This window comes from Periplaneta americana, chromosome 2 (assembly GCF_040183065.1).
Source record: "Periplaneta americana isolate PAMFEO1 chromosome 2, P.americana_PAMFEO1_priV1, whole genome shotgun sequence".
Lineage (NCBI taxonomy): Eukaryota > Metazoa > Arthropoda > Insecta > Blattodea > Blattidae > Periplaneta > Periplaneta americana.
In genome coordinates this window covers 181,815,629-181,835,706 of record NC_091118.1, presented here as the reverse complement: position 1 = coordinate 181,835,706, position 20,078 = coordinate 181,815,629, and the positions used below count along the sequence as shown (strand labels likewise).

Here is a 20,078-nt window from a genome sequence, read left to right as displayed (position 1 = left end):
ATACAAATTTATATATTGACAAATGTAAATACAGTATTACTCAAAACAGTTTTCTATTCTTTGCTTTTAAATTATTTAATAGTCTACCTGTTGATATAAGGAATCTTTCATTCCGAGTGTTTAGGACACGAATTAGGACTATATTATTGGCAAATCCATTGTATGATGTCGATGAGTTTTTTAATATTCATGTATCTTAATTTGTATCCATTGTATAATATCATGTATTTTAAATTGTATATGACGTTGCCATACATGTTCCACATGTTTTTGCAAAATAATCTATCTATCTATCTATCTATCTATCTATCTATCTATCTATCTATCTATCTATCTATCTATCTATCTATCTATCTATCTATCTATCTATCTATCTATCTATCTATCTATCTATCTATCTATCTATCTATCTATCTATCTATCTATCTATCTATCTATCTATCTATCTATCTATCTATCTATCTATCTATCTATCTACCTACCTACCTACCTACCTACCTACCTACCTACCTACCTACCTACCTACCTACCTACCTACCTACCTACCTACCTACCTACCTACCTACCTACCTACCTACCTACCTACCTACCTATCTATCTATCTATCTATCTATCTATCTATCTATCTATCTATCTATCTATCTATCTATCTATCTATCTATCTATCTACCTACCTACCTATCATTGGGGAGGCCGAGACGTAGATGGGAAGATAATATTAAAATGGATTTGAGGGAGGCGGGATATGATGATAGAGACTGGATTAATCTTGCTCAGGATAGGGACCGATGGCGGGCTTATGTGACGTAGGCAATGAACCTTCGTTTTCCTTAAAAGCCATTTGTAAGTAAGTATTATTATTATTGGTGACGGTAGTGGTAGCAGGAGCAGCAGTAACAGTAAGTTATTGTTCACATTGTTAGCATTTCTCTAAATTCCTCAGTGGCCCCATCCGAAATATTTACTTACATATTCTTTGTCATGTCATCGTCCAAAATAATCTCTGGAGCCAAATAGAAACAGAAATAAAACAAAACATGAGCTCATCACCAAGTCACTAATTGAATACATTTCGATTGGGAAATGAGTCCATTCAAAACAACGAAACAGTTATGGAAAGTGTCAAACTGTTCCAGTGGCGGTCGGCGCTGAATTCTAAAAGCATTCTACCACTCGTCGACACTCGTTTGGATTCTGGAGGCGCTGCGCTGCATCGGACGTGACGTGAATCGTGTGCCTCATACATTTCAATCATCTTCTCGACAGAGAGGGAGATAACAGCCCGCTCAATTGGGGTGACAAATTTCTCCAGTAATTTGGCATTGTGTTGATATACTGCAAGGCTTATGGGTTGATTAGAGGCCTCAGTCGAATGCAGTGTGTCCAAATAGAGCTCTGGACACAACTAAAGCGCCGGCTTTCCATACCAGAGTTCCCAGTTCAAATTCCTATAATTGAAAATGGGTTTGTAATGGAAGAAAACAGTTTTGGACATGTTTTGAATGCTTATTGCTGTTTCTTTTCGTATCTTATCTACATACATACATACATACATACATGCATACATACATATTTTAATTATTTTATAGGATATCATTTTGCCACATTTTGGCTGTGTTTAGGCTATGGGACTCATCCATAACTCAGTATCTTATTCGGGCTTGGTTTTGAAGCAGATCCTGTGAAACTTTCACGTGGAAAGCAGTGTATTCTCTAGCGAGGTAGTTCCTAGGGCTAAGTCTGAAGAGGAACACGATTTTGTATTCTTTTCATTTGTAATATATCTTTTGAATAAAAGTTCTAGGAAATGAATTGTAAACACAACTGTTCTTTGGAAGCATGACAAAAGAACATAATTTTTTTAGGAATATTATGTGTCATCTTCGCGTGGCATATCGATGGCCCAGAACCGGATTGTTGCAAGTCCATTTTACTATTGTTTTTTTATTCAGAAGAGCTATTTTAAGCTCCTGACATTCAAAGATTCATGAAACAATTTGGAATAGCTTCATAGCAACCTTATGGAGAGAAATATTTACAATTTTGTTCGATTCATATATGCAGACAAGAACTGGAACACAATGAAACACAGATTTCTTTCTTATAAAAAGTTGGACTTAGACTGGTTCTCAGCCATCGATATCTAGTTTTATTTTCGTAGCATTTAAACTTAAACAAGTTAAGTCTAATCCACAATAAACCGAGAACGGAAACGACAACGATAACGGAAAAGTTTTTAAAATAAATGTATTTAAATGTGAGCATTCACAATTAACGAGAAGCTTGCCGGAACCTGGGAACGGGAACGTGAGAGTTGGCCAAGTTTTAACTTTGCCGTTCTCGTTTCCGTTTACTGCTAACTAGATTAATTCTGTTGCCATCGAAAAGCTTTTTGGTCGTCGTATATTTCGTTGTAAGAAGGCCATGGCGTAATTTTTTCTTCATTCATTGCTTGTAACTAACCCGGAAATTCAGTAAAATCACTTTCAATATATACTACGTGTGTATATATGACCAGACTACGATGTAAATTGAATTCTTAAATATTCAGTGCCTTAAATTTCGAAGTTGGTTAACCTGTGTTTATGTTGGCTGGCTTGTACTCATGAGTATACACAAATAACATCAGAATGAATAATATCGACTTTATATATCGTTATTGACATACATATCGATATGCATAGCCGTTTCCGTTATCGGTTTATTGTGAATAAAAAATCTTCACGTTCTTTACATCCGGAGGTTACTTTTGTTGTTTTATATTTATGTTTAACATACTTGACATCGGACATTTACATTCAGATATTTTATAAAATTTTATTGTTTTCAAAAGCGCCAGGTAATTTATCTCTGATAGCATTTGTTTTATTATTTTATTGTTTCTTTTTAAATACTACTTAAGTTCTGAGAACTGCTCTCTTCTATAATTTCTTAAAAACATAAAATTGTTTAGTCACCCGTTAAAAAGTGTTAACATTTTTTTAAAAAAGGTTATATACCTTGGACAGACGGCCCGTTTCGAAGCGATGTTGCGTCTTCATCAGTCTCTCCTGAACTAGAACGCTCTTGTCTCTCTTCTATTTATTCTTTGTTTATTCTTATTTTTCTCTGAAGAACGTAGAACCACATTTCCAAATGTGATTTTTGCATACCGCTAGTAATCCGAAAAATTTCCAACCGCAATCGTTCTTTAACATTGTGTTATAAGACAATCAATTTTTGTAAAAATAAAGTATAACGTGGTATTTACTTTGTTTTCATAGCAAAACAGAATACAAACGTTAAAGACACCGAACATTTTAAGGCGAATTAAGTATCCTAACATAATGTTTTGTAGTAAGCTCAGTAATTTGTTCACAATTATGGGCAATTTATGAATCCATTGTTTTTAGTATAAAGTTAGTAGTGGTACTTTAAAAACTAGATACGTTTGAATGCATCATGCTTAGAAAGACCAATAAAATTGAAGAAGTAATTTTTCGCTGGTAATAGATATTAAACAGTCCTTTATTTTCGTTGCTGAAATTTTGAAATTTTGAAATTTGGTTTGCTGTTCTCAAAACAACGGTTAGTTCAGGAGACACTGATGAAGACGCAACATCGCGTCGAAACGGGCCGTCTGTCCAAGGTATATAACCTTTTAAAAAAAAAAATTTAACACTTTTTAACGTGTGACTAAACAATTTTATGTTTTTAACAAAGTGTTAACGTGAACTAGAATCAATGAATTTCTTAAGAATCATCTTGTGGAAACTGCATTTGTGTACCTGGTTTTCATAGTGACAATGTGTTGTGATAGCATTCAGTTTCTTTTATTGCTTATGTTTTTTTTTTTGTTTTTTTTTTTTTTTGTTTCTGAAGAATTTTAGATAAGGGTGCAAATAGCCAGAGTTGCTGACGCGCCCTTTTTAAACCCTACTAACTAACTCTTCACGTTCATGTTCTTCGCTTCCTGTTCTCGTTCTTGGATTATTGTGGACCTGTTGCTGTTTCAAGGAAATATAGAAGAATATCTATTCGGATTGTACATTAATAAAACGCCGGTAAATTCGTTGACCGGGGCAGTGGCGGCTCGTGATAAAATATTATGTGTGTTCACAATTTTGTGTTCCAAAATCGAAGAGAATTTGAAATCGTACGATTTTAGCCTAATATGAAATGTCATGATTCCAATGTTTCACTGTCGAAAAAACCATATATAAATTCAAAACAACTTATAATAATAATAATAATAATAATAACAATAATAATAATAATAATAATAATAATAAGTCTTTTTATTTCCAAATTTTCCTGGAAAGCCAGTTTACCCAGTTATTTACTCTTCAAAATTACTTGAACAGAGTTCATTGTTTACGTCTGTTAAAAATTAATACATAACAATTTACAAAAGCGTGTGTTCAGTAATATACTTATTTTGATTCACAATACATTGATACACTATAGCCTATACCAGTACTGTAATCCCATTCGCATAGATTGATTACTATAAATACATGCCAGTAAATATTATTCTTAAATAATATACACCACCATACAGGTATTTAAATTCATACCACTATCACATTCAGCCAGCACGTCTCTGAAAGCCAAGCTATGCTATATGCCGAAACTGAAGTATAGTAATTCACAAACTACACTCTCGTAGCAGCACTGTACACACATCGACATAAAGTAAATGTTCCGACAGTGAGATGCTGACACCTGCAGGCTAAAATACAGACTTTTCTCCTCGATATATAGCACGTAAACAATAGGCATCGATGCACCTGCCATCTGTAGGATAGATTCACTGTTCACTTAATGCTTTGTGCTCTTGACGAGTCATAAGCGGCCAGCGAAAGACAATTTTCTCCCGCGCATGCGTGAAATTTCTGTAGTCTTCTTGAAAAGAGCACGGCTTGTACGTGAACGGATGTTGCCAAGTTTACATAAGAAGTTTATGCAAGATGCGGGAAGTTTAAAATACTCGATCCTGATATTATACATCCCCACTACGCCAGTACGGTATTAAGTAATAAAACTAGTCGTGCATTAATGGAAACAAGGTGTTCACGTGCTCTTGTGCTCTTATTGACGCACCGCCACTGGACCGGGGCATAATTTCTGTATAGATTCATCCTTGTATGATTGCATAACTACTGAAGAAAGAAGTCGGTGATTTACATTTTATAAGCTCGGTATTGCCAGATGGAATGCCGATGAGCGCGTGTGGGTGTTTCAGTGTATCGCCGAGCTATTAGATATGTTATGTGGGAAGCTAGAGGGTTAGATTAATAGACGTTGTCTGCTATGATATTTCGGTAGTGCTCAGATCCGACGTTTCATTAATTTTTGTCCGAGTTCAGATTAATTTCATTGGCTTGTTTTGAGCCCAGGAACGGAATTCCATGTTTTGGTGACGTTCTCCGCTGCAGCGAGTCACACAAGCAATCTTATATGGTGCCATCGGGGAATGCGGTGCGGCGAGGCGAGCCGAGGTTCTTGTGCCGCGGACACTCGTGTCCGCTCAAAACTGGGTACTTCAGCCGTAACGTCCATTTTCCGACTCCCGCGGAACTCTTCCGATTCGTTTCCCGCCTTAACTCCTGGTTCCGGGTTCTGGTCTTGTATTCTGCCGTATATAGAGAGACGGAAGACAGCACTGCTTGGTAAAAATTATAGCTTTCATTCTTCAAAAGTTATCAGAGGCAGACAATCAGCCGAACGGCTATATAAGTTTAAGGGGGTGCATCTATCTTTGAGCACTAAGGACAAAATTAAACATTTTTTCCCTCTGAAACCAGAAAGTATATTTAACTCACAAGTCCACACCTGTGGAGTAACGGTTAGCACGTCTAGCCGCGAAACCAGGTGGCCCGGGTTCAATTCCCGGTCGGGGCAAGTTACCTGGTTGAGGTTTTTTCCGGGATTTTTCCTCAATCCAATATGAGCAAATGCTGGGTAACTTTGGTGTTGGACCCCGGACTCATTTTACCGGCATTATCACCTTCATCTCATTCAGACTCTAAATAACCTAAGCAGTTGATAAAGCGTCGTAAAATAACCTACTAAAATAAAAAAAAAATTAACTCACAATTGGTATGATAAATATTCACAGCCTCTACTTTTATTTTATTTTATGTTTATTTGCTAATACTTTTAACATAAAATATAGTTATCCTCCGGACCCTTTACATCCGGGGGTTACATTTGTTGTTTTATATTTGATTTTACATAGTTGACATTTCGGACCCTATCCATCCGAATATTTTATAAGATTTTATTGTTTTTGAAATGTGGTATACAATGTAACTCTACTGGCCTTAGTTTTATTATCTTATTGGTTCGTTTTGAACACTACCTAAGGTCGTAGGACTGCTCGCTTTTATGATTGTTTAGAAATCACCTTGTGTGTACTGCATTTGTATACCTCGTTTTACCGCGACAATGTTTTTTAGTTCTTTTAGCTCTCTGATTGCTTTATTATTTGTGTCTTTGTTTTATGACAAATTTTAGATAAGGGCGCAAATAGCCACAGTCGCTGACGCGCCCTTTTTAAACCCTACTACTAAAATATAGTATACACAGATAAAATATCAGTTCACCCCTGAAAGAGTAGAACTCCTGCTCAGGGGCGGATTCCTGAATTGAAATTAAGAAGTATATAATACAATTTGTTTTATGTCTACTACATAAAAAGTTATATAAATTTAAATTTACAATTTTTCATTATTTATAAAATCCATACATAACCTTTTTAATTTAATACTGGAAATAATTGAATTGACAAGATTAGGATATTTAAATATAAATTTGTTTTATATTCTTGGGCCTGAATTACAACTATGATTAAATACTGTAGCAGTGACAACAGTCTTAAAAAATTAATCCCTTTTGTATGAATTTTATTAATACAATATAATAAATCTGTCTTATTTTAAGAACCTTAAAGTCTAAAAACAATTTTCGATATGGAAAATCGATATATTTATGAAGACATGTTTTAATTATTTTCTTTTGTAATAAATAAAGTGCATTAAAATTAGTTTTGAATAAGCTACCCCATCCTATAATTCCATACACTTTAATTAACAGCATTCAGATAACAGCATATCATGCAACGAGCCTATAATGGTAGTGAGTGTGTACGTGAGTATGTTTATGAAACAGTGACCATGAGTGTATTTTCAGCGTGTTCTCGACTATTCCAACAGATGGTAGGTACGGACCATTAGTGTCTTTTCAGCGTGTTCCCGACTAGTTCAACAGATGGCAGGAACGAAGCACTTTTACATCTACGCAGTATTTATTGATTTTTTGCAGGGCTTTGGTTTGGAGATTTTAACCTCAAAGCATCACACATTAAAACACAGGAAATAAACTAAATTTATTAGAACATTATTATATTATCGTGCCTGCTATTTTGGATTGCTGCTTTCAAGGCTTGCGGGTTGTCAGCTGAGAAATGATCTTAGTGGCAGGATGTTTTGCATACCTTCCAGGATATTACTTACTTGCTGGCTTTTAAGGAACCCGGAGGTTCATTGCCGCCCTCACATAAGCCCGCCATTGATCCCTGAGCAAGATTAATCCAGTCTCTACCATCATATCCCACCTCCCTCAAATCCATTTTAATATTATCTTCCCATCTACGTCTCGGCCTCCCCAAAGGTCTTTTTCCCGCCGGCCTCCCAACTAACACTCTATATGCATTTCTGGATTCGCCCATACGTGCCACATGCCCTGTCCATCTCAAACGTCTGGATTTAATGTTCCTAATTATGTCAGGTGAAACCTTCCAGGATATTACTAAACTTTAATAATCTTACACGTTAAACTCGAGACTTAAAACATTATTCAGCCCAATCTTATTATTTGTGTATCCGTAACCTACAGTATATCGTAGTAAAAAATATTTAATCTCCATTCTGAATCATCCTGTATTTCTGTCTCTACTTTTGTTTGTTTTTATGTTGGAACATCTTTACATGTTCTGTTAATTTGCAAATAACTTATCGCTTCCTGTTTTTAGTCGCTGGTCATTCGAGTGGATTTAGTTAATTGTAACGGGTTCAAAGAGTAGAACGCTCTTGTCTCTCTTCTATTTATTCTTTGTTTATTTTTTATTTTTCCCTGAAGAACGTAGAACCACATTTCAATATGTTGTGATTTTTGCATATCGCTAGCAATCCGAAATTTCCAACCGCAATCCTTCTTTAACATTGTGTTATAAGACAATCAATTTTTCGAAAAGTAAAGTATAACGTGATATTTACTTTGTTTTCATAGCAAAATAGGATATAAATGTCAAAGACACCGAACATTTTAAGGCGAATAAAGTGTTCTAACACAATTTTTTGTAGTAAGCTCAGTAATTTGTTCGCAATTATGGGCAGTTTATGAATCCATTATTTTAGTATAAAGTTAGTAGTGGTACTTTAAAAACAAGATACGTTTGAATGCATCGTGTTTAGAAAGACCAACAATTGAAGACGTAATTTTTCGCTGGTAAAAGATAGTAAACAGTCCTTTGCGCGTCCTCAGGTTGCGGATCGAGGAGACGTCCTCCAGATATGGAGGGTAGCTGTGAATATATTGAATAAGCAGTCGCGGACAGCCGATGAGTGGTGGTCCTCCAGCTGGGGGGTTGGGCGAAGGGCTAACAATCCATCACCGTAAAAACAGCTTGTTACGAATCCTTCAAATAAGCCTCGGAATGGGACTGATTCTCTGGCACGACCACAGCAAAGGAATAAGGTTTTGAGATTTGGTACTTGGATCCAGACGTTTGATATAGGCAGGGCATGTAGCACGTATGGGCGAATCCAGAAATGCATATAGAGTGTTACTTGGGAGGTTGGAGGTAAAAAGACCTTTAGGAAGGCCGAGACGTAGATGGGAAGATAATATTAAAATGGATTTGTGGGAGGTGGGATAAGATGATAGAGAATGGATTACTCTTGCTCAGGATAGGGACCAATGGCGGGCTTATGTGAGGGCGGCAATGAATCTCCGGGTTCCTTAAAAGCCAGTAAGTAAGTAAGTAAGAAATTTGGTTTCTAAAAATTTTTTAAATTTTGTTACCTCTTCTCAAAACAAGCTTTTCTTTTTATACTTCAAGCTTTGGAAATATTAAACAAGTTTATTACACTCTTTTGTTCAGGAAGATAATCTTAAGTACATAAAATTGTTCCGAAGTTATGTCGTTTACACTCTGAGTAGCATAATAATTGTAATAGCGGGTATGTTACACGAATTATATACCTTCCTTGCAAATTTGCGTCACTTGATGACATTTGGGACAAGTGGCTGTTCCTGCAGCATTACTCGCCGAAATTAATGATCCTTCTCCCCCCCACTACTATTTCCTGTGTAAAATTATTTCCTGTAAGTAATTGTAATTGTTTTGTAGAGGCGCCGACATGCGACCCGAGTCTTTGTCCCCCTTATAGCTGGCGAAGCCAAGGCGATCTGGCCTCCAGCCCGTTTGCTTGGTGTGAACATCTTGACACCAATGAATCGTTCTGTTGCAACAAGGTCCTATAAACTGATTACTCTGTACACGCAAGATCATCAGCAGCAACAATACTTACATCAGCAGCATTCACTAACATTAACGCCAACATCGTCATCAATTTAACCATCGTTATGAATGCCAATGCCATCACCAGTAACACATCAACAACATAACACATTATCTATGAAACACTCCATAACGTAACTGGAATATATGTAATTAACACTTTGAACACCTCCACTATCCATAACATAACGCCATTATCAATACTGCAAACTGTAACATAACTATCATTTGTGTAATTAACACAACCTGCAATAATATAACAGAATTATCAATATCACAATCTATGACATGACTACCACTATCAAAACACAATCTATAACATAACTATTATCTATGTAATTAACACTGTCGACACTACTATCAATGACATTATCGATACCACAATCTATAACACATCTATGCAATTAACATCATCAACAACCATGATCGTTATGAATGCCAATGACATCACCAGTAACACATCAACACCGTCGCTATCATCAACAACATAACACATCAATAAAACACATTATAACATAACTAGAATGTATAATTAACACTATCAACACCTCCATTATCAATAACATAACGCCATTATCAGTAGCACAATCTGTAACATAACTACCATTAATGTAATTAACACCATCTGCAATAATATAACAGAATTATCAATATCACAATCTATGACATAACTACCATTATCAATATTACAATCTATAACATGTTATTTATGCAATTAACACCATCAACACCGCCACCAACAATGACATAACACCATTCCATAACATAACTACCGTCTCTATAATTAACATTGTCAACACCACCACTATCAATTTTAAATTATGGTTTATTTAACGACACTCGCAACTGCAGAGATTATATCAGCCTCGCCGGTGTGCCGGAATTTTGTCCCGCAGGAGTTCTTTTACATGCCAGTAAATCTACTGACATGAGCCTTCTTCATCCACTCTTTCCAACACAGCTTAATTTTTTATTCTGTCTGTACATTTCACACGTTCCATTCTTCTCCATATCCACATTTCAAATGCTTCTAGTCATTTTTCTTCACCTCGTCGTAATGTCCATGTTTCTGCTTCATACAATGCCACGCTCCCCACAGAACACTTCACTAGTCTCTTCCTTAGTTATTGTTCCAGAGGTCCACAGAAGATAATCTTTTTTCTATTTAAATCTTTCTTTGCGATTGCTATCCTCCTCTTGACTTCCTGGCAGCAGATCATGCTACTGCTTATAGCACGCCACAAGTATTCGAAGCTGTCCACTTACAGGCCATCTCTATAATTTTTCTCTCTAACCCGTTGTTATGAAACATGATTCCTATGATTTTATACGGACGTTCAAACTTTAAATGCTAGCTCCTGAAAAAGTGCAAGAAATGATAGGCTATAGGCTTATGTCATATATTTTGCTTTAGAGCCACAGAATTTTAAATTTCTTAACTCTAGCTCAAAGAGAAGTTGCAAAATTAATTACAATTTAATCATATTAATGGTGTTTTCTCTTAAAATCTCCACATTTGATATTTGTGGAGTTATTTTTACTTACGCAGTTGGACTTTTAATAATATGATATCTTATTGTGTGGTTCGTGTTCTATTGTATCGTTGAAGTCTCTCGATATAATGCGTGTTTTAAAGTCGGGATACCTTTTAAATCGTTGATGCTTTGTTGAAAATAGATTTACATATTGATAAAACTAAAAGCGCCATTTTGTTGAAAAGAAAGGTGAAATTAACGTCACCATACTCGTTTTATTCCGGTTTATTTCGAAACAGTATATCAAAACTATTAAAACTCTTCTAGTGTAGGTTATTGCGTACTTATTATTGTATTATAATTATAATTTTGGTGCGCTGGGTTGATTCTGTGAATGGTATATGCGTTTTCCAACCATGCGGTCCATGGTTCCGTTCCCGACGTTGCTAAGATCTTATCAGTAATGTGTGGCCCTCATATCATAAGAATAGTGCAACACAACGCCTCTATTTAGAAAAGAGCATTACATTATATTGAGATATGTCAAGGATTCATATCGCGTGCAGGATTTAAACTTACGACATTAATGCATTATTTCTGTACATAACAGCAGACAAGTAAACCACATCACTCCGGAAAAATCTAAAATTAATTTTGTCTAACAAGATTTAGCGAAGATCGAACACAAGGCTACAGTGAACTACTTCTGAAGCTACTGCCAATCACAAGATCACTTTGAGAAATCTAGAAATGATAGAAATGGTTTTGCAAGTAGTCGCAGGATTGCTTCGTTGCTCGATGTCTGGTAAATTAAAGCTTTTTCTCTCATTGTATATTCGTCTGTGCATGCTACTACATTCCAGCGTTAACCGTCTTCACAGGTTCACGGCCTCGCACACGTACATAAAAGCATTACTTCCCAACGTCGTAATAACCCTAATTTCGGTTGGGGAGTCCTATTCAACACTTCTGTAATGGAACACACCCACAGCATCCCTGCAAACCATTAATACTGCTCGGTTTTCGTATCGCATGCCAGTAACAGAGATAATCGCTTTGGGAACTTAGTGTAGCTTCGTTGTCATATTCATAACAGCTGTCATCATCATCATCATCATCATCATCATCATCATCATCATCATCATCTGCAGCAGTAGCACCACCACGTACCATCAATAATTAGAACTGTAGAACTATTTTCACCGCACTCTTGTGCGGATTATGAACTAAAACACATATTCACTATTGCTGGGACTCCGGGTTCATTTGGTCACCATGACGCAAAGTCACCGCTTAGGATGAGATATACATACACATACTCACGCACCATAGACACACATATTTCCAGTGAAAATAAAACAAATATACAGGGTGTTTCCGAGGTGGTATTACAAACTTTCAGGGATGATGGCGAATGGCATATGTATCAATTTGAGATAAGGAACCATGGTCCGGAAATGACTGAATCGAAAGTTATAAGCAAAAATAGTTGTGTGGAAATGGAATTGTAATTTGGCACCACGTCCCCTCCTTCCCTTAACCTTTGGAACAGTCGTGGAAAGATGGTATGGGCCGGATGTCTCCTACGTGGGTACTTGCCCCGATACAATCTGTGAGCTTGTCTACTGTTCCATTGGCTCTGCCGTATTCGAAAATCAGGTCTGCTTATTCCGATCTCGTGTACTCCTCCATTTCACTAGGACTGATGGACTGGACACTGCAGCTTGTACACATACAGTGCTATCTATAGACGTGCATATCAGGACCGACCATGTTCGTTACACATTACGCTATCTGCATTGCTTTAGTGTAGTTTCCTGTCCCCATCCCTCAGACAGCGCACTGAATGGAATACTGTAAGTAGACGACGTAAACAACGTCAGATAAATACAGTATGTGTAAGATGTATAGATAAATACACATAAATAAGGTGTACAGAGGAATAAAATTATTTCATTTCCACATTTTGCTTGTAACTTTCGACTCGGTCATTTCCGGAGCAGGGTTCCTTATCACAAATTGATACATGTGCCCTTCGCCATCATCCCTGAAATTTTGTAACACCACCTCGGTAACACTCTGTATAGAGAGCCAAGACCTATAAGTCAATTACCGGCTTCACGTCCATATATCTCAGCATAACAGCTCATTCAACCAAAATGGGAGTAACGTGTGGTTTGTAGTATGATTATTATAATCCATGAGGGTTGCAATCTATTTTAAAAACAACTTTCTTCAGTTATGCTTTGACATGGACGCGAAAAAGATGCTTGTACAACATATGCGTAACTATAGAAAGTTAATACGAGCTTCGCATTACTGATATAGAGATGGGTAAACTACGGAATACTTTCATATCTTATATAACGATTAAGTTTTAAATATTCTCCTTTTCTTTGTAAAGATATACTGACATGTAATCATTTATATTTTGTTAGTACATTAAGTGAAAACATGTAGGCACTCAAGTTGTAAATGAAGGAGAGATGAAAAGTGTTACCTCAACAAAACAGAAGTTATTTCCTCGTTTCACACATTCTACCCACATCCATTCTTTAAATTTTATTCTGTAAAATTGTATCAGCTTCTTTTGTTTCTGCCTAAGTGGAAAAGAAGGCCTGATGGCCTTAACTTCGTCAGAATATTATTATTATTATTATTATTATTATTATTATTAGTATTATTATTATTAATATTATTACCCTGCAAACGAGAAAAAACTAATAGAATAATAGTCATGGATGAAGCTTTTTTTTAAGGTTATGTTGTTTTGTACTGGAGCGTAGCAGGATATGGGTTTATAGGTTAAAGTTGTTCTATTTGACACTACATATCACACCTCAAAGTTTGTCACACACTCACCCGAACACTCTGTATATATACCGACTCCTCTTGTATAAAGGAATAGACTCGTTCACATTATTGAATTTATCGGATATGACGTAAATATTTCGATGTCAACCGGTGTCGAATTTCTGATCCACAAAATTATTTCATTATTTTTTTTTAATTTAGGGGAGGTTGAGTATTGAGTTAGACGTCAATACTTAAATAAAATAAAAAATAAGGTAAACAAATAAAAATACATAAACGAATAAATATATTAATGAAAGCAGTTGAATCCTTTTGGTCTGCTGTCAGTTTCCTGTACTTCTGTTGTGGTGTCGTACTGAGTTATTTGTCAGGTTTTGGCATAGAGTATTGTGTTCGTTCCGGGAAAGATCCTACAGGGGAAAGCTCCCTTAGTTCTTCAATTTTATCTTGTAATCTCGTTTCACTATTGCTCAAATAATCCGGCTCTTGCGGTTGAAGAAAACGTTAAATAATTACTTCATCTTCTCTTTCCTTAGCATGTTGCATAACCCTGCAGTCAGAGCTAACATATGTCCCATGTGTATTGTACGTGATTGTAGCTATATACAATACTGGAGTTATAGGGTCGGATCCGGTTCCATCCTGGGAGACAGAACAGAGTCTAGCTCGATGAATTCCTTCCATAGTTTAGATGGGACTTGCGAGAGCTGACCTACAGAGCAACAACTGTTGTTGGTACCGAGATTAACTGGAATAGTACACACTGATTGGTTGCTCAACAATGCCACTCTATGCAGGGATGCCCAAGGCAGTGACATCTTTATAAGAAAAAGGGGAAGCGTTACTCGTAGCCTTCCGCTGTTACACGTACGAAGATAAACTGAAATACTACATAGTGATTGGTTGCGTCTTTATAAAAACAAGAAACAAATGTAAGAAGAAGCGCCTTTTAAGTCCTTTCACCACTTTTTTATATCGAGATGATCTACAGTAGTGTACATTGACTAGTCACTCAGAAATGTGATTCCATCCTGTGCAGGGTTGCTCAAAGCAGTGACATTTTCAAAGAACAATAAAGCATTACACAAACGGAGAGGATGTCTGCTAAGAAGATGTCTATATATTCAATTGTATTTTCTAAACACCAATCGCTCTACAGGATGTAAACGACATAAACTGAAAAAAAAAACAGGTGATAGAGCATAAATTACTGAACAAAAAAGTCTAATAAAATGTTTCTATGGCGTTTGTGGTTTCCCTAGAAAAAAATGTTTTCTGTAAGTCTAATGTTTTTTGGAATGATAGTAGGCTCTCATTATTTACTTCTGTCCGCCACGTACATTGTAAGTGTGGTGGTATCCTTGTTTACAAATCAGGGTACTCTGTTGTCTCTCTATTGTGGTGGTGCTAGCGTGTGTTGGACGGAAATTCATTGGCAATGACATTAACATTTACTCGAACAGACTACTATCAATCCTAAAAACATGATATTTCAGGAATTAAAATCAAAACTGAAGAAAAAACAAAATTTCACTACACATCATGTTTAGTAGACCGAGATGTACAGTGCGTTTGGCAGTTTATATCGTTTACACCCTGTATGGTGTGACTTATGATTTTGAAAATTAAAGATGTATGCAAGAATGATAACGTCACTAATTTGATAATTGATTCATTGTGTGTAAAATGTATAATTTATGATAACCATTTTTACAAGGTGTAACAAAAATGTATGTCAAAACTTTAGGGACACATTCCTCACATATACAATACATAAAAAAAAGGTAAAGGTATCCCCGTAATATGCCATGAAGGCACTTGGGGGGCATGGTGGTAGAGCCCCATGCTTTCCATGATCTCGGCACTAGAATGAGATGGTGTGGTCGGCACCACGCTCTGACCGCTTTTACCCCCGGGAAAGACCCGGTACTCAATTTTATAGGAGGCTGAGTGAACCTCGGGGCCGTTCTGAAAGTTTGGCAACGAGAAAAAATCCTGTCACCACCTGAGATCGAACCCCGGACCTTCCAGTGCGTAGCCAGCTGCTCTACCAACTGAGCTATATAAAGATGATGAAATTATGTTATATGAACATGGGTCCGGAAAGACTTTATTTCTTTATTAGATAGCAAACTAGTTAGTGTGGAATCATAGCTATCGTGTAACAACTCCACACCACAAAAGTCTGATTATAAACAGACACTCATGTTTATTTTATTTTCTTGGGTTATTTTACGACGCTGTATCAACATCTAGGTTATTTAGCGTCTGAATGATATGAAGGTGATAATGCTGGTGAAATGAGTCGGGGTCCAGCACCGAAAGTTACCCAGCATTTGCTCGTATTGGGTTGAGGGAAAACCCCTGAGAAAACCTCAACCAGGTAACTTGCCCCTACCGGGATACGAACCCGGGCCACCTGGTTTCGCGGCCAGACGCGCTGATCGTTACTCCACAGGTGTGGACTCTCATGTTTACCTCTGGTTGGAAAGTAATTACACATGGGGTAGAGTTGGGGTGGAGATGACGTACCATACATTCTCTTTCTGTGTATTTCCCAGAGTTATGGTGTTCAGTGTTTGTCATGGGATGTAACGTACACGATAGCTGTGATGACATTCCACAAAGAAATCCAGTATGGCTTGCACATCATACGGTACAATGTAAGCAGGGTTTAGGAAAGGAGCTCTGACTAGGAAATCAGGCATTTTCGGACCAATGCTCATATAACATATTTTCTTCCCTAAAGTTTTGACATATAATTTTGTTACACCCTGTATATGTACTCCCCACTCATAAAATATGGTATTAATTATTGTGTACTGCTTACATTCCACTTCATATGCACTAAACCATTGTTGTCTCACGTTACAGGAGAGATCGTGACGAGAGAGCCTCTGGATCGAGAGACGAAGGCGATGTACGAGATCGTGGCAGAGGCCAGGGACCAGGGCGTCCCTCCCAGGAGCGCCAGGGTTGCTGTCAGAGTGGCTGTTACCGACGTCAACGACAATTCTCCAGAATTGGTGGATCCCCAAGAAGATGTTATCAGCGTCAGAGAGGAGCAGCCTCCAGGGACGGAAGTCGTGAGAGTCAGGGCTGTGGACAGGGACGAAGGCAACAATGCTTCCGTCACCTACTCCATCCTCAAGGGACGTGATTCTGACGGATACGGAGTGTTTACTGTTGATCCCGTTTCGGGGTTGATTAGAACACGAGCTGTGTTGGATCATGAGGACAGAGCCATCTACAGGCTTGGCGTGGCTGCTACGGACAGTGGTAAACCTCCGAGGCAGACGGTGCGGCTTCTGAGAGTCGAAGTCCTGGACCTAAATGACAATCGACCAACGTTCACGAGTTCTAGCTTAGTCTTCAGGGTAAGTGTTGATGTTATTGTTTGTGAAATGCATCTACTCTATTGTTGTTCTGGTGAAAAAATTCTGCTATTTCACTATTAGTAATGAAAACATTTCGTATACCAATGATGCTACTAACTGTACGATAATGTAATTATGTATAATCACAGAACTGATACACTAATTTTACTTTCCATTTTCGTTTTTATTTCCGATAAGTCTTAATATGCAATCTTCATTTACGCTGAAGAGTTTATTGATACAAAAGTTTTCAGTCTAATGACATCTTATGTTTTTAAAATTTGACATTATTTTGACGAACATTTTTGCTTTATCCTAATACATCTTCAGATTGGAATAAAATATTACTGGTTATACAATTAAACCGTTTAAAATACACCGTCCTACACGAGCTTGGCCCTTACGGTAGTGGCTAGAAGTATTTTTGTTTTATAATTTTAATTTGTGCTCGCTAGCTGCTAGTTAAATAAATAAATATTAAATAAGAATTTAAAATAATTATATAAAAATAATAACATAACATTACATTCCTATAACCAAGATTTCACATCCAACTTCATTTTACAATGCATAGTTATTCATAACATGCGAGAACAACTATTTGCCTAGTTCCTTTTAAAATTTTAACAAAAATTTAATAAAACAAATACAAAAATTACTAATATCATCATAGTTACAAATAAATAATAATTTAATAAAAATTCCAGTAAAATAATTAAATACTAATGAATCAAAATATAAAAAAAATAAAATTTTGACAAACTTAAAATGATAGTTATTATAAAACCAATACTAATAAAAAATAACAAATATTATAAAAATATACAATAGAGCTTATCCCCCATAACATTTATATTAATAAAATAAAAACTAAAAAGATAGAAATATAAATAATAATATATGAATTAAATTTATTTCTTGAAAAACCAGAAACCATTGAAGCCGAATAACATTTCACTACTAAATAACTATTATGTTTTATATAAATTTCAGAAATGTTTTCAGCCAAGTTGAAATGGTATTACATGCTGATGGTTAGATTGCTATTGTGAGTACAGTTATTCTTTGATCTTTGGCTTACATAAGTATAATTTATAGACTATTGAAACTAACAGTATAGATTTTCTTAAAATGCAATCGGTTTTTGCAGCCTTATCTCTTTAGAAAGTTTCCAGATAAGGAAATGTGTGACTTTGGTTGCAAAGGTTTTTAAGACAGAATTGTTCAGAGTTGGAAATTGGGGTTAGAACTAGGTATCCGGTGTTGAGGAAGACAATAATGTTGGCCATTAGGATTCAAATTCCTAGGACTGTGCTAAATTGTATGTAAGCCTGATCTGCTAATCTGCAAGACAAAACAAAAGAAAGAAAGAAAGAAAGAAAGAAAGAGAGAAAGAAAGGAAGAAAGAAAGAAAGAAAGAAAGAAAGAAAGAAATGTGAGATTTATGCGAAACGTGTGCAATTTTTTAATTAATCGTATAATAATAATAATAATAATAATAATAATAATAATAATAATAATAATAATAATAATATTGTTTTACAATAACGATATCTGAGACAATTTTTGTAGTTGATAATTATTGGTTTAAGATGTAAGATAAAATTGAAAAAGAACAACTGGAAATGAGACATTCACATTGTCCGGAAATCGGTCCCTGTTGAGCCATCGACGACCTTTTTACGATGTCAACCATGAATACTTTATGAGTCCGTTGGCATGAACCACATAATCGTAAAAGTTTGAGCAGTGGCATATCTCCATAACAACATGCCCCAGAGTGCGACATTGGTTTCGAGGAAACGTTCTTCCTATTTTATTTTTCGTATTAACACTGCTACTTCTTTTGAGTCAATCCTTTTAATGCATTTTTCGTATTCTTCACACCGGTTCACTTAAAGAATGATTTTGACAGCAAGCAATTATTGTATGTCTATAAAAATGTCTTAACGTCTTCAAACCATGTGTCAAAAATTCGTCACTCTTTTCTTTTTTTAATTCCTGACGTAACTTTTATTTTTATTCCCCCCTCACTCCCTGTCGCTTGCTCTCTCACTGGACCGCTAACAAACCACAAAGTTTGATACGTTTCATTCACTAGAGGACGCACTCCGCGCTCTCTTCAAGCGGGTCTACTTTTTTCCCCTCTTCGTCGTTGTCTTCTCCTTTAACATTCTATCTTCGAATGGTCCTGTTTCCGGCATCCCGTCCACCCGGTTGAGTTAGACCGCAGCTATTCCGCAGCCAAAACATTCTGCGCACCTTGTCATATGTGCAAGTATTCCTCTCCTTGTTGAAAATTAATTAAGAGACTAGTTCTTCCAAGAACATTTGACGCCTTTTAACCTGCTGGATTCTTCTGTGCAAGTAGGAATGTCAGCTGAGCTCATCCATTAATAAAATGCTCTACCGCAGTGATGTACACGGCATCTAAGGTGCAGCTATAGCACTCGTCCTTCGGGGTGAGAAACTGGATTTTTTATTCTAAGAGGTTGCGCTGGCCTCATTCAAGGACCTGGTTAAAATCAATAACTCGTAGGGACCTGGTTAAAATCAATAACTCGTAGGGACCTGGTTAAAATCAATAACTCGTAGGTCAATTACTATGGTAACTAGTTATACAGGCATGATTTGGTGTGGTAAAATATGCATTTTTAGACGAACATTTTGAGATATATAGGAAGAAATTGTTTAATTTAAAATAAACAATGAAAATAATATAAAAAGAACTTGCTGTATGTGTACAGCTGAATATTTTTAACAGATATAACCCTAAATATAATTTTTAGGGCTAGGATTTTGATGACCTATAATTCATGAAAAAATGTCCTAAAAACAATGCATTTA

The 20,078-nt window shown here is 36.3% G+C and overlaps 1 protein-coding gene across 2 annotated transcripts in view; it reads left to right on the top strand.

Moving 5' to 3' along the window:
- The window catches only part of LOC138694887 (protein dachsous-like), a 378,336-nt gene that overhangs the window by 199,948 nt on the left and 158,310 nt on the right, over positions 1–20,078 (top strand). For both annotated transcript variants that reach the window (XM_069819056.1, XM_069819055.1), the window contains exon 6: positions 16,729–17,231. In XM_069819056.1, coding sequence (XP_069675157.1) covers positions 16,729–17,231 — 503 coding nt within the window. The remainder of the gene's footprint in view (positions 1–16,728; positions 17,232–20,078) is intronic.